Below are 12,866 nucleotides of genomic sequence, written 5' to 3'. Positions count from 1 at the left end.
GGAACAGACGCGGGCTCCGGCTCAGGAACAGACGCGGGCTCCGGCTCAGGAACAGACGCGGGCTCCGGCTCAGGAACAGACGCGGGCTCCGGCTCAGGAACAGACGCGGGCTCCGGCTCAGGAACAGACGCGGGCTCCGGCTCAGGAACAGACGCGGGCTCCGGCTCAGGAACAGACGCGGGCTCCGGCTCAGGAACAGACGCGGGCTCCGGCTCAGGAACAGACGCGGGCTCCGGCTCAGGAACAGACGCGGGCTCCGGCTCAGGAACAGACGCGGGCTCCGGCTCAGGAACAGACGCGGGCTCCGGCTCAGGAACAGACGCGGGCTCCGGCTCAGGAACAGACGCGGGCTCCGGCTCAGGAACAGACGCGGGCTCCGGCTCAGGAACAGACGCGGGCTCCGGCTCAGGAACAGACGCGGGCTCCGGCTCAGGAACAGACGCGGGCTCCGGCTCAGGAACAGACGCGGGCTCCGGCTCAGGAACAGACGCGGGCTCCGGCTCAGGAACAGACGCGGGCTCCGGCTCAGGAACAGACGCGGGCTCCGGCTCAGGGACAGACGCGGGCTCCGGCTCAGGGACAGACGCGGGCTCCGGCTCAGGGACAGACGCGGGCTCCGGCTCAGGGACAGACGCGGGCTCCGGCTCAGGGACAGACGCGGGCTCCGGCTCAGGGACAGACGCGGGCTCCGGCTCAGGGACAGACGCGGGCTCCGGCTCAGGGACAGACGCGGGCTCCGGCTCAGGGACAGACGCGGGCTCCGGCTCAGGGACAGACGCGGGCTCCGGCTCAGGGACAGACGCGGGCTCCGGCTCAGGGACAGACGCGGGCTCCGGCTCAGGGACAGACGCGGGCTCCGGCTCAGGGACAGACGCGGGCTCCGGCTCAGGGACAGACGCGGGCTCCGGCTCAGGGACAGACGCGGGCTCCGGCTCAGGGACAGACGCGGGCTCCGGCTCAGGGACAGACGCGGGCTCCGGCTCAGGGACAGACGCGGGCTCCGGCTCAGGGACAGACGCGGGCTCCGGCTCAGGGACAGACGCGGGCTCCGGCTCAGGGACAGACGCGGGCTCCGGCTCAGGGACAGACGCGGGCTCCGGCTCAGGGACAGACGCGGGCTCCGGCTCAGGGACAGACGCGGGCTCCGGCTCAGGGACAGACGCGGGCTCCGGCTCAGGGACAGACGCGGGCTCCGGCTCAGGGACAGACGCGGGCTCCGGCTCAGGGACAGACGCGGGCTCCGGCTCAGGGACAGACGCGGGCTCCGGCTCAGGGACAGACGCGGGCTCCGGCTCAGGGACAGACGCGGGCTCCGGCTCAGGGACAGACGCGGGCTCCGGCTCAGGGACAGACGCGGGCTCCGGCTCAGGGACAGACGCGGGCTCCGGCTCAGGGACAGACGCGGGCTCCGGCTCAGGGACAGACGCGGGCTCCGGCTCAGGGACAGACGCGGGCTCCGGCTCAGGGACAGACGCGGGCTCCGGCTCAGGGACAGACGCGGGCTCCGGCTCAGGGACAGACACTGGCTCCGGCTCAGGAACAGGAACAGACATCACCGGCTCAGGAACAGACACCACCGGCTCAGGAACAGACACCACCGGCTCAGGAACAGACACCACCGGCTCAAGTGTGTGTGTAGCCCACACACACCACATGGCTGTGGCCATAATGGCCAGTGTCGCGGTCACTGAGGGCTCAGGCTCAGGAACAGACACCACCGGCCCAGACACAGGCTCGACGGCGGCCATCTTGTCCGAAGACCCAGTCTTGGTAGTGACCTTCTTGTCCGAAGACACAGGCTCTACAGGCGTAACGTGAACAGGTTCAGTGGTGGCCATCTTGTCCGAAGACACAGGCTCAGCAGACGTGACGGGAACACTCTCGGCGGCGACCATCTTGTCCGAAGACACAGGCTCGACAGGCGTAACGTGAACAGGTTCAGTGGTGGCCATCTTGTCCGAAGACACAGGCTTGGCAGACGTGACGGGAACACTCTCGGCGGTGACCATCTTGTCCGAAGACACAGGCTCGACAGGCGTAACGTGAACAGGTTCAGCGGTTGCCATCTTGTCCGAAGACACAGGCTCAGCAGATGTGACGGGAACACCCTCGGCGGCGGCCATCCTGTCCGAAGACACCGGCTCGGCAGACTTGACATGAACAATCTCTGGCTGGGCAGACGTGACGTGAACCGTCTCTGGCTCCTCCGCAACGGAATCCTCCGGGATATTGGGGAGGCCGGAGGTCTTCCTCCTCCTCCGCCGTCTTCGATGGTGAGGTGCAGGTTCAGGTCTGGACGGAGTTAATGGTGGATGGAGCTCTGGGCTGGGCAGCAGCGATGCGTTCTCTGGGCTGAGCAGCGGCGATGCATTCTCTGGGCTGGGCAGCGGCGATGCATTCTCTGGGCTGGGCAGCGGCGATGCATTCTCTGGGCTGGGCAGCGGCGATGCATTCTCTGGGCTGGGCAGCGGCGATGCATTCTCTGGGCTGGGCAGCGGCGATGCATTCTCTGGGCTGGGCAGCGGCGATGCATTCTCTGGGCTGGGCAGCGGCGATGCATTCTCTGGGCTGGGCAGCGGCGATGCATTCTCTGGGCTGGGCAGCGGCGATGCATTCTCTGGGCTGGGCAGCGGCGATGCATTCTCTGGGCTGGGCAGCGGCGATGCATTCTCTGGGCTGGGCAGCGGCGATGCATTCTCTGGGCTGGGCAGCGGCGATGCATTCTCTGGGCTGGGCAGCGGCGATGCATTCTCTGGGCTGGGCAGCGGCGATGCATTCTCTGGGCTGGGCAGCGGCGATGCATTCTCTGGGCTGGGCAGCGGCGATGCATTCTCTGGGCTGGGCAGCGGGGATGCAGGCGGGTCCGATGTATCCCACCGAGCACGATGGTGGAGATACATAACGAAACCCGGGAAGTCTAAAATTTCCAACCCCTTCATCTCCCACTGAGGCAAGGGAACATCCAAACAAAGATTAAATACCTCTTTGAGGACTATATCCCCAAGCCCGAGTCCCTCTGCAGCCGAGCTGAATTTCCGGGCGAAATCCTTCACCCTGGTCCCCTGCTGTCGGAGGGAGACCAACCCGTTAAGTTTCAGGATTCGCTCCAGGTGAGGGCAGGAATCCTTTTGCTGAATCCTCATTGTTGGTGGATCGTTCTGTCACAGGAAGTCAAAAGGTGAGACGAGGATTCAAGTGCAAAAAAAAGGAATTTTAATGAATAAACAACAAAACAGACCAAAAACCAAAACTCCCTCGTGGGGGAAAAACAAGACAGGCAAATACTCAACAAGACAGGCAAATACTCAACAAGACAAATACTTAAAACATAACACGGGGGGAAACAGAGACAACGATCCACACAGACTGCAAACAAGAGGGAACTAATAAAGGGAAACTAATCAGGGGGAACAGGTGGGAGAACTCAACCAATAATCAGATAACAAGTAGGGCGGGGCTAACAATGACACAAGCACATGGCACAACATAACAAACACCCAAGTGCAGAACAAGACAAGACAGACATGTGACAACAATTCTTTAAATTGAAATAATAATTCACAATTTTACTGTTATTTTTTGATCAAATAAATGCATTATTGTTATTATTTAGCAGACAAACTGTCACGTGTTGAGTTTGTGCATTCATGAGAGTTTATTTTGAACCTGTTTTTGTTCACGTCTGAATTTCTTTGATAATCTTAGTTCAGTTTGCCTCCATTGTCTCCCTGTTTCTGTTGTGTTCAGTTCTGTTCAGGTGTGTAATTAGCCCTCTCTTGTTTTCTGTCTATGTAAACCCTGTGTTTCTTTCAGTTCACTGTCAGCTCTACGTCATGTTAAGTTGGTTGTTCTGTTCCTGTGATTCTTTTTTTGTGTGTGTGTGAAGATTTGAGTTGATTTCTAAATAAAGATGCAGCACTTAGATCCTGTTTCATCTCTTCTGCAACCAACACTGACACACAAACATAGTGCAGGAAGATTTACAGTTCAATACTGTAGAAGTATATAAAAGGAATCATTAGACTGTGCTTGTGTATTTGTGTAACAGCACAGTGCGCTGCACTAAACACTACTGGAAACTTAACGTGGCCACCATGGAGTACGTCAACCCTCCAGACAGCTTCATGCAAGATGAACTCGGTAAAATCATTATTATTTAAAACTGCTACTGGAGAAATGGAATCTTTCCATTCCACAAAAGGGTCTTTATAGTGGAAAAGGTCTTTTCGATTTTTAGGAAAAGGTTCTTTTTAGAACTGTTCACTGAATGGTTCTTTAATGACATCGCTGTGAAAACCCCCTTTTGGAACCTATTTTTTTTTTTTTTTTAAGAGTTTATAAACATTTGATATCATTTTAATTCCCGCTAATCATTTTTAAAAACTTAATACTGATAGGTGTATGTATATATATATATATATATATATATATAGCCTATATATATATATATATATATATATATATATATATTATATATATATATATATATTATATATATATATATATATATACTGTATACACACACACATATAAAATATACTGTAGCCTATATAGAAGTAGGGGAGAGCGGGGCACAAAGTAACGCTTTTTGACTTTCTCAATTTGTGTAAATCTACTTATGGTTCAGAGTATTTTTTTTCCCACATTAATTTCCCACATGTCTGGTACAATTATGTGTTTTTGTTTTATTAATACAGTGTATACTTTTTTCTTGATATACCCCGAAAGAACGGAAGTGAAATGTGACAACATGCCCCATAGGTGGGGTACATTGTAACATAATATATGGCAACTTAAAATGTTATCTCATCTAATAAAAAAAAATACAAAACTAAAATATTTTCTAAATAAAATACAATTAAAAAACGTTTTCATATAAAATAATGGCAATTTTTAATAATTAAATATAAACTCATTTTTGAGTTTTGATTACGAACACATGAAAACACAGCTATACAACATAGTTCAAAACAAATAAATAATTAGTAATTTCTGAACATTGACTCTCAGTCTTTAGTCACCTTTTTCTCACGTTTTCTCAATAAAATTAATAAAACTATAGAATATAATAGCATATTTCTAATAGGGGCACATTGTAACGCAGTGTGACAACATGCCCCGCCTGTGCAACTGGGATTTAAACCCGGCTAGTGTCTTCTGCTAGTTAGCGAAGCATTAAAGAACTATCTCAACTGTTAAATAACATCTTGGAGATTAATATAATATCAGATTTGTTTTATTTTAAATAAACACAAAAAATAGAGATGAAAAATTAACTTAAGAAATTTACTTTTGCTATGGTTTAATAAATGTCTATGGATATCTTCCAAAAATAAAATAATTTTGGCGGAATTTTTTTTCTATATAGTGTTGATATGGCAACTAGTAAATAAACAAAGTTTCGTCATCCTAGCATGTGTGGAAGTGTTTAAAACAAGCGTGTTACAACTAACCCCGCGTAGGTTGTGCCCCGCGCTCCCCTATATTATTTGTTGGAAGCGAATGTTCTAAGAACATTTTCCTAGTGTTTCCATTAAGTAATAAAAACATTATTTCTGAAAGTTCTCTTTTTCTTGGTTATGCGAACGTTAAAGAAACATTTCATTTTATCATTTTGCAAACATTATGGAAATTACTCTTTTGAATGTTCTCTGATAGTTCTGAAACAAGTAGCAACATAGACAAACTAAACATTTCCATGAACGATGTGTAATTAAGGTTTTTGTGCTAGCATGTTAAGTACATTGTGACAAACCAGATCCCTCTGACTGAATGTTCTATTAGCCTTTCTGGAAGAATGTTTGTTCATAACTTACCAGAACGTTTCTGATAAAGTTTCCTGTTATCTTATTGCATTTGTGTGTGTGTGTGTAGAGGCAGTGCTGTCAGACACTGACGGTAGTTTAGAGCTGGTTGAGTTAAATCCTCCAGACCCCTGGACCACAGAGCCGAGAGAAGCACAAGAGCTACAGGCCGGAGAGATCACGGTAAATCACACTCATTAATGATCCGCGCTGGTCAGAACATTCAGTCTACCCGAGTCTAACCCTGCAACAGTCTATAGGAATGTTATTTTATAGTTGCAAAAAATAAAAGAACTCAATACACTAACGCGCTGACTGACACACAGCGTAAGTGTGCACACAGAAAGCAGCGTCTCTCACCAGCGATCGTGAGTTCAGTACTTGTTCACTCTTATTTTGCTTGAATGGTCAAATACACATGCAATTATGTCAAAATGTCCATCATGTGGAGTATTCATGTAAACACAGCCGGTTATGTCTCAAGTGAAAGTAAACATTTCGGATTTAAATCAGTATGCGTTTGGCCTTAAAGTGACAGCAGCCTAATAAACCTGATGCTCATGGCCCGGTTCCCCAAAGCGTTCTTATCTCTAAGTAGTTCTTAACCTATTCCTTAAATTCTCTCTTAACGTTATGGCACGATTCCTGACACGTTCGTTCGCTAAGTATATTATCTTCTGTAAGTCACACTTCCTAAGGTTGGTCTGGACCACTCTTAGCTTTACCTTATCACTGTTGCAGGTCTATATGAATATAATTCTGAAGTTTTAATACACCCAGACAGTATTAAATTAATTCAAGTGTTTTCATGCAAAGAATAAAATTGTCATTACACTGATTGTTGTTAGATTTTTAATTATATTATTATACAATTTCATTAATTTAATTAAAAAGCGCTTTTAAAGGCCAGTGAAAGCATAGGCTACTGTCAGTCAAGGACGCTAATATTGTTTCTCATGGGCTTGTATGGTATTTTAAACATTTATAGGGGCGAGTCTGTGATTTTAGTGCCGTTTTAAAATGATTTAAAACGTGAATTTTGAATCTCTTCTTGTAAACTCAGAGATGTGGATTCAGACGGCAAGTAAACTAGATGTACCGCATCGCGGTACAAAATATGACTGCCGCTCAGGCCTGCACTGGCTTTCCACAAAAATAAATGACGTTGAGTAATTTGGCTGTATTGCATGTTTATGTATATACCTAAAAAAAGTAGTAGTATGTGCATGTCTGTCTGTGTGTGTGTGTGTGTGTGTGTGTGTTTGTGTATGTGTGTGTCTTTGTATGTGTGTGTCTGTGCGTGTATGTATGTGTGCGTACATGTGTGCGCGTGTGTGTTTGTGTGTGTGTGTCTGTGCATGTGGATTTGTATGTGTGTGTATGGGTGTGTGTCTGTGCGTGTGGATGTCAGCGTGTGTGCATGCTTGTGTTTGTTTGTATTCCTGCATGTGTGTGTGTGACAGTATTATCCTAAACCAGCAACCCTTCGCTCAACAGCACCATCTACAGGCCGATGAGTGTACAGTCACTAAATGTGCACATAAATGAATTTATTTTATACCCCCCCCATGGATGAAATTCTACGAAACTTAGCAGAGGATACCCCCAGAGGATGTCAAGTTAATCATACACATGAAATATGGTGCAGTTCTGAACATCTCCACTGAAGATAGGGGCGATTAAAGCAGAATAATATTGCATTTTCATTTTTTATGGGAGGGGCGCAAATCACAAATGAGTGATTATGGGCTAGGTTGATGTGGGCCCTTAAGAGCAACATACCATAAAAATTTCTTCATCCTCAGTGCCACGGTTCAGGTAGTTATTTAGGAAAAACTGCATTTTTGGGTTTGGGGGGGGGGGGATAGTGGCCCCCGGGGACCAAATGAAATTTTTCCTTAGAAGTCTAGTGGGGCTACATGCCCACCAAATTTCATGTTCCCCGGTGTTTCGGTGTCCCTGGTATCGTTGACGAAAAATTTACGGGGGCCCCAGCGCAGGGGGGGAAGTGGCCCCCGGGGACCAAACGAAATTTTTCCGTAAAAGTCTAGTAGACCAACATACCATAAAAATGTCTTCATCCTCGGTGCCACGGTTCAGGTAGTTATTTAGGAAAAACTGCATTTTTTTGGGTTTGGGGGTGCCCAGCGCGGGGGGGGGAGTGGCCCCCGGGGACCAAACGAAATTTTTCCGTAGAAGTGTAGTGGGGCTACATGACCACCAAATTTCATGTTCCCCGGTGTTTCGGTGTCCCTGGTATCGTTGACGAAAAATTTACGGGGGCCCCAGCGCGGGGGGGAAAGTGGCCCTCGGGGACCAAACAAAATTTTTCCGTAAAAGTCTAATAGACCAACATACCATAAAAATGTCTACATCCTCGGTGCCACGGTTCAAGTAGTTATTTAGGAAAAACTGCATTTTTTTGGGTTTGGGGGGGCCCAGCGCGGGGGGGGAGTGGCCCCCGGGGACCAAACGAAAATTTTCCTTAGAAGTCTAGTGGGGCTACATGCCCACCAAATTTCATGTTCCCCAGTGCTTTCGGTGTCCCTGGTATCGTTGACGAAAAATTTACGGGGGCCCCAGCGCAGGGGGGGAAGTGGCCCCCGGGGACCAAACGAAATTTTTCCGCAAAAGTCTAGTAGATCAACATACCATAAAAATTTCTTCATCCTCGGTGCCACGGTTCAGTTAGTTATTTAGGAAAAACTGCATTTTTTGGGGTTTGGGGGGGCCCAGCGCGGGGGGGAGTGGCCCCCGGGGACCAAACGAAATTTTTCCTTAGAAGTCTAGTGGGGCTACATGCCCACCAAATTTCATGTTCCCCGGTGCTTCGGTGTCCCTGGTATCGTTGACGAAAAATTTACGGGGGCCCCAGCGCGGGGGGGGGGGAAGTGGCCCCCAGGGACCAAACGAAATTTTTCCGTAAAAGTCTAGTAGACCAACATACCATAAAAATTTCTTCATCCTCGGTGCCACGGTTCAGGTAGTTATTTAGGAAAAACTGCATTTTTTGGGGTTTGGGGGGGCCCAGCGCGGGGGGGAGTGGCCCCCGGGGACCAAACGAAATTTTTCCTTAGAAGTCTAGTGGGGCTACATGCCCACCAAATTTCATATTCCCCGGTGCTTCGGTGTCCCTGGTATCGTTGACGAAAAATTTACGGGGGCCCCAGCGCGGGGGGGAAGTGGCCCCCGGGGACCAAACGAAATTTTTCCGTAAAAGTCTAGTAGACCAACATACCATAAAAATTTCTTCATCCTCGGTGCCACGGTTCAGGTAGTTATTTAGGAAAAACTGCATTTTTTTGGGTTTGGGGGGGCCCAGCGCGGGGGGGGGAGTGGCCCCCGGGGACCAAACGAAATTTTTCCTTAGAAGTCTAGTGGGGCTACATGCCCACCAAATTTCATGTTCCCCGGTGCTTTCGGTGTCCCTGGTATCGTTGACGGAAAATTTACGGGGGCCCCAGCGCGGGGGGGGAGTGGCCCCCGGGGACCAAATGAAATTTTTCCTTAGAAGTCTAGTGGGGCTACATGCCCACCAAATTTCATGTTCCCCGGTGCTTCGGTGTCCCTGGTATCGTTGACGAAAAATTCAGTAAGGTGACGAAAAAAAAAAAAAAAAAAAACTTTGACAATCCCTATATGACCGCTTTTCATAATTACCACACGACCTGTTTGTCAAAGAACAGTAGGTACTAATTTGGCCAGGGATTTTTACGCGGGTTGGGTGAGAAAAACACTGATATTATGGATTCGGACGGCACTAAAATCACCGACTCGCCCCTATAAATGTTTAAAATACCATACAAGCCCATGAGAAACAATATTAGCGTCCGAATAGGACTTGACTGACAGTAGCATATGCTTTCACTGGCCTTTAAAAGCGCTTTTTAATTAAATTAATGAAATTGTATAATAAATTAAAAATCTAACAACAATCAGTGTAATGACAATTTTATTCTTTGCATGAAAACACTTGAATTAATTTAATACTGTCTGGGTGTATTAAAACTTCAGAATTATATTCATATAGACCTGCAACAGTGATAAGGTAAAGCTAAGAGTGGTCCAGACCAACCTTAGAAAGTGTGACTTACAGAAGATAATATACTTAGCGAACGAACGTGTCGGGAATCGTGCCATAACGTTAAGAGAGAATTTAAGGAATAGGTTAAGAACTACTTAGAGATAAGAACGCTTTGGGGAACCGGGCCCAGGTCAATAAACTTCTATATAATCTGTAGCTTTTATTTGCCAAAGGATCAGTCAAAATGGTCTTCAAAGTGAAGTTTGTGGTTAGGTTCTGTCTGGTTTATGTTCATTCATTGTTTGAATACTTTCATCTCCTCGTTAGTTTCCCCACGTGATTCATCTCGTTGGTCTTGTCAGCGGTGTCTTGTTAACTCCCCTGGTTTCCTGTGTATTTAAGCCTGTGTTTAGTTCTGTCCAGTAGTCTGTCGTCCTTTGCGTATCGTAGGTTGTTCTGTCAGTTTTTGAGTTCGTTTAAATAAAACACAGCTGCAAAAAATAAATCAATCAATCAATTAAATCCCAAAGGAAAAAAGTAGAGTAAATCACACTAATATGCAGCTGATACTCATGCTGATAGATAGCATTCACAATTTTGGGGTTTTGAAAGAAATTAATGTACTGTTATTCAGCTAGGGCACATTAAATTGACAAAGTGTCAGTAAAGACATTTATAATGTTACAAAAAATTCTATAAACACTGTTTTTTTTTTTTTTTTTGCTGTGAAAACTGTTTTATCACAATGTTAGCAAGTTTTATCATGTTGTTAGCATGTGTTTAGCATTTTGGTAACATGTTTTAATATATTGCTAACATGAATTAGCATGATGCTAACATGTTTTACTACATTGTTGACATGAAACACATTCAATCCATAAATACTCTCTGTGTGTGTTTGTTTCAGCTGACGTACATCACGCACGCGTGTATGGAGCTTAAAGCGGGGAACAAGACGATGATGTTTGACCCGTGGCTCACTGGACCAGCGTTTGCGAGAGGCTGGTGGCTCATTCACGAACCTCCGTCTGATGCCATGGACAGACTCAGTCGGGCAGATCTCATTTACATCAGCCACATGCATTCAGATCACCTGAGGTTACAGTCTGATCAACCACAACACTTCAACTACACATATTCCTTATATTAAATTATATTATATTATGCAAAAAAACAAACATTTAAAATCTAACTTTGCATCTTTTTTCTATCAGCTACCCAACTTTGCGACGTCTTTCCAAAAAGCGTCCAGATATTCCCATTTATGTCGGAGACACTTCACGGCCGGTGTTCTGGTGAGACTGAACGACTTCATACACTTTTAAAAATAAACTTTTTTTGGGGGGGGGGGGGGTCAATGGAATATTTCCATTCCACAAAAAGTGATTAAATCACACAAATGGTGATTTTAAGAACTTTTCACTAAAAGGTTATTTTATGACAAAAGACCCCTTTTCAAATTTTTATGTTTAAGAGTCATTTTAATTGCAGCTAATACTTTTGAAGCATAAAAATTACAAACATAAATTTTCTTCATTGCAACCACTCACCTGTGACAAAAATAATGTTTTATATTATTATAATTTTAACTCTAATTATAAGAATAAGACAAAATATATTACTTCTATAACTTTTACTTGCATGTTTTGAAGTACTTTCACTGCAGTAATCTGCTGAGACTCTGCTTTAGAAAGAGACCAAAGCATTCATGAATTACAACCATTTAATGGGGTAGTTCACCCAAAAATGAAAATGTTGTTCCAAACCCGTAAGACTTTCGTTCATCTTTTTAATGAAATCTGAAAGCTTTCTGTCTCTCCATTGACAGCTACGCAACTACCAGTTTCAAGCCCCAGAAAGATAATAAAGACGTAATTAAAGTAATTCATGCGACTCCAGTGGTTTAACCTTAATTTTATGAAGCGACGCGAGTGCTTTGTTTGTCACGAACCGCACACGGATGAAAGCAGGTGAAATCCAAAGTGCAGTAAGATGAGTTTTATTAGGGTAATCCAAAAGCGAAGTCAAGACAGGCAGGGTTCAATATCCAGGACTCAATACAAAACAGTGAACAGGCTAGGCAGGAAACACGGGAACAGAAGCGGCGTGACATAAAACATTGATCCACAAAGAACACAAGACAAACAGGGCTTTAAATACATGAATGACAAGGGGATAACGACAGACAGCTGGTGATTACAAACTACAGACACCTGGGTGTAATTCACAGACAGAATTGTGGGAGATGAAGTTCTAAGTGCACGACACCGTGAAGGTAAGGAGGACATCTAGTGGAGACCTGGGGAACACAACCAGACACTGTGACATGACCCCCCTTCTACGGAGTGGCTCCCAGACACTCCAAGACATAACATGGAACAAGACAAAAGTTCAGGAGGGAGGTGACACGGTGGAGGATCAGGGGGAGGGACGGGGGGCCAGGTCCATGAAGGGAAACGGGGACAGGGAGTGACAGTTCATCTGGCGGCCAGGGCGGAGAAGACAGTCCATCGGGCGGCCAGGGCGGAGCAGACAGTCCATCGGGCGGCCAGGGCGGAGCAGACTTTCCCTCGGGCGGCCAGGGCGGAGCAGACTTTCCCTCGGGCGGCCAGGGCGGAGCAGACTTTCCCTCGGGCGGCCAGGGCGGAGCAGACAGTCCATCGGGCGGCCAGGGCGGAGCAGACAGTCCATCGGGCGGCCAGGGCGGAGACTTTCCCTCGGGCGGCCAGGGCGGAGACTCTCCCTCGGGCGGCCAAGGCGGAGACTTTCCCTCGGGCGTCCACTTTCCCTCGGGCGTCCAGGGAACAGGCACCGGCTCAGGAACAGACACCACCGGCTCAGACATCACCGGCTCAGGAACAGATTCCACCGCCCCAGGAACAGACACCACCGGCTCAGACACCACCGGCTCAGGAACAGACACCACCGGCTCAGGAACAGACACCACCGGCTCAGGAACAGACACCACCGGCTCAGGAACAGACACCACCGGCCCAGGAACAGACACCACCGGCTCAGACACCACCGGCTCAGACACC

At 47.5% G+C, this 12,866-nt stretch overlaps 1 protein-coding gene across 1 annotated transcript in view; it reads left to right on the top strand.

Moving 5' to 3' along the window:
* cmah (cytidine monophospho-N-acetylneuraminic acid hydroxylase) overlaps positions 1-12,866 on the top strand; it is a 33,113-nt gene that overhangs the window by 7,004 nt on the left and 13,243 nt on the right. Inside the window, exons 3-6 of the mRNA XM_081363635.1 lie at positions 4,049-4,140; positions 5,875-5,987; positions 10,736-10,926; positions 11,043-11,123. Of these exons, the coding sequence (XP_081219761.1) occupies positions 4,049-4,140; positions 5,875-5,987; positions 10,736-10,926; positions 11,043-11,123 (477 nt within the window). The remainder of the gene's footprint in view (positions 1-4,048; positions 4,141-5,874; positions 5,988-10,735; positions 10,927-11,042; positions 11,124-12,866) is intronic.

This window comes from Scardinius erythrophthalmus (genome assembly GCF_964197995.2).
Source record: "Scardinius erythrophthalmus genome assembly, chromosome: 4".
Lineage (NCBI taxonomy): Eukaryota > Metazoa > Chordata > Actinopteri > Cypriniformes > Leuciscidae > Scardinius > Scardinius erythrophthalmus.
This window is presented reverse-complemented; position numbering and strand designations above follow the sequence as displayed.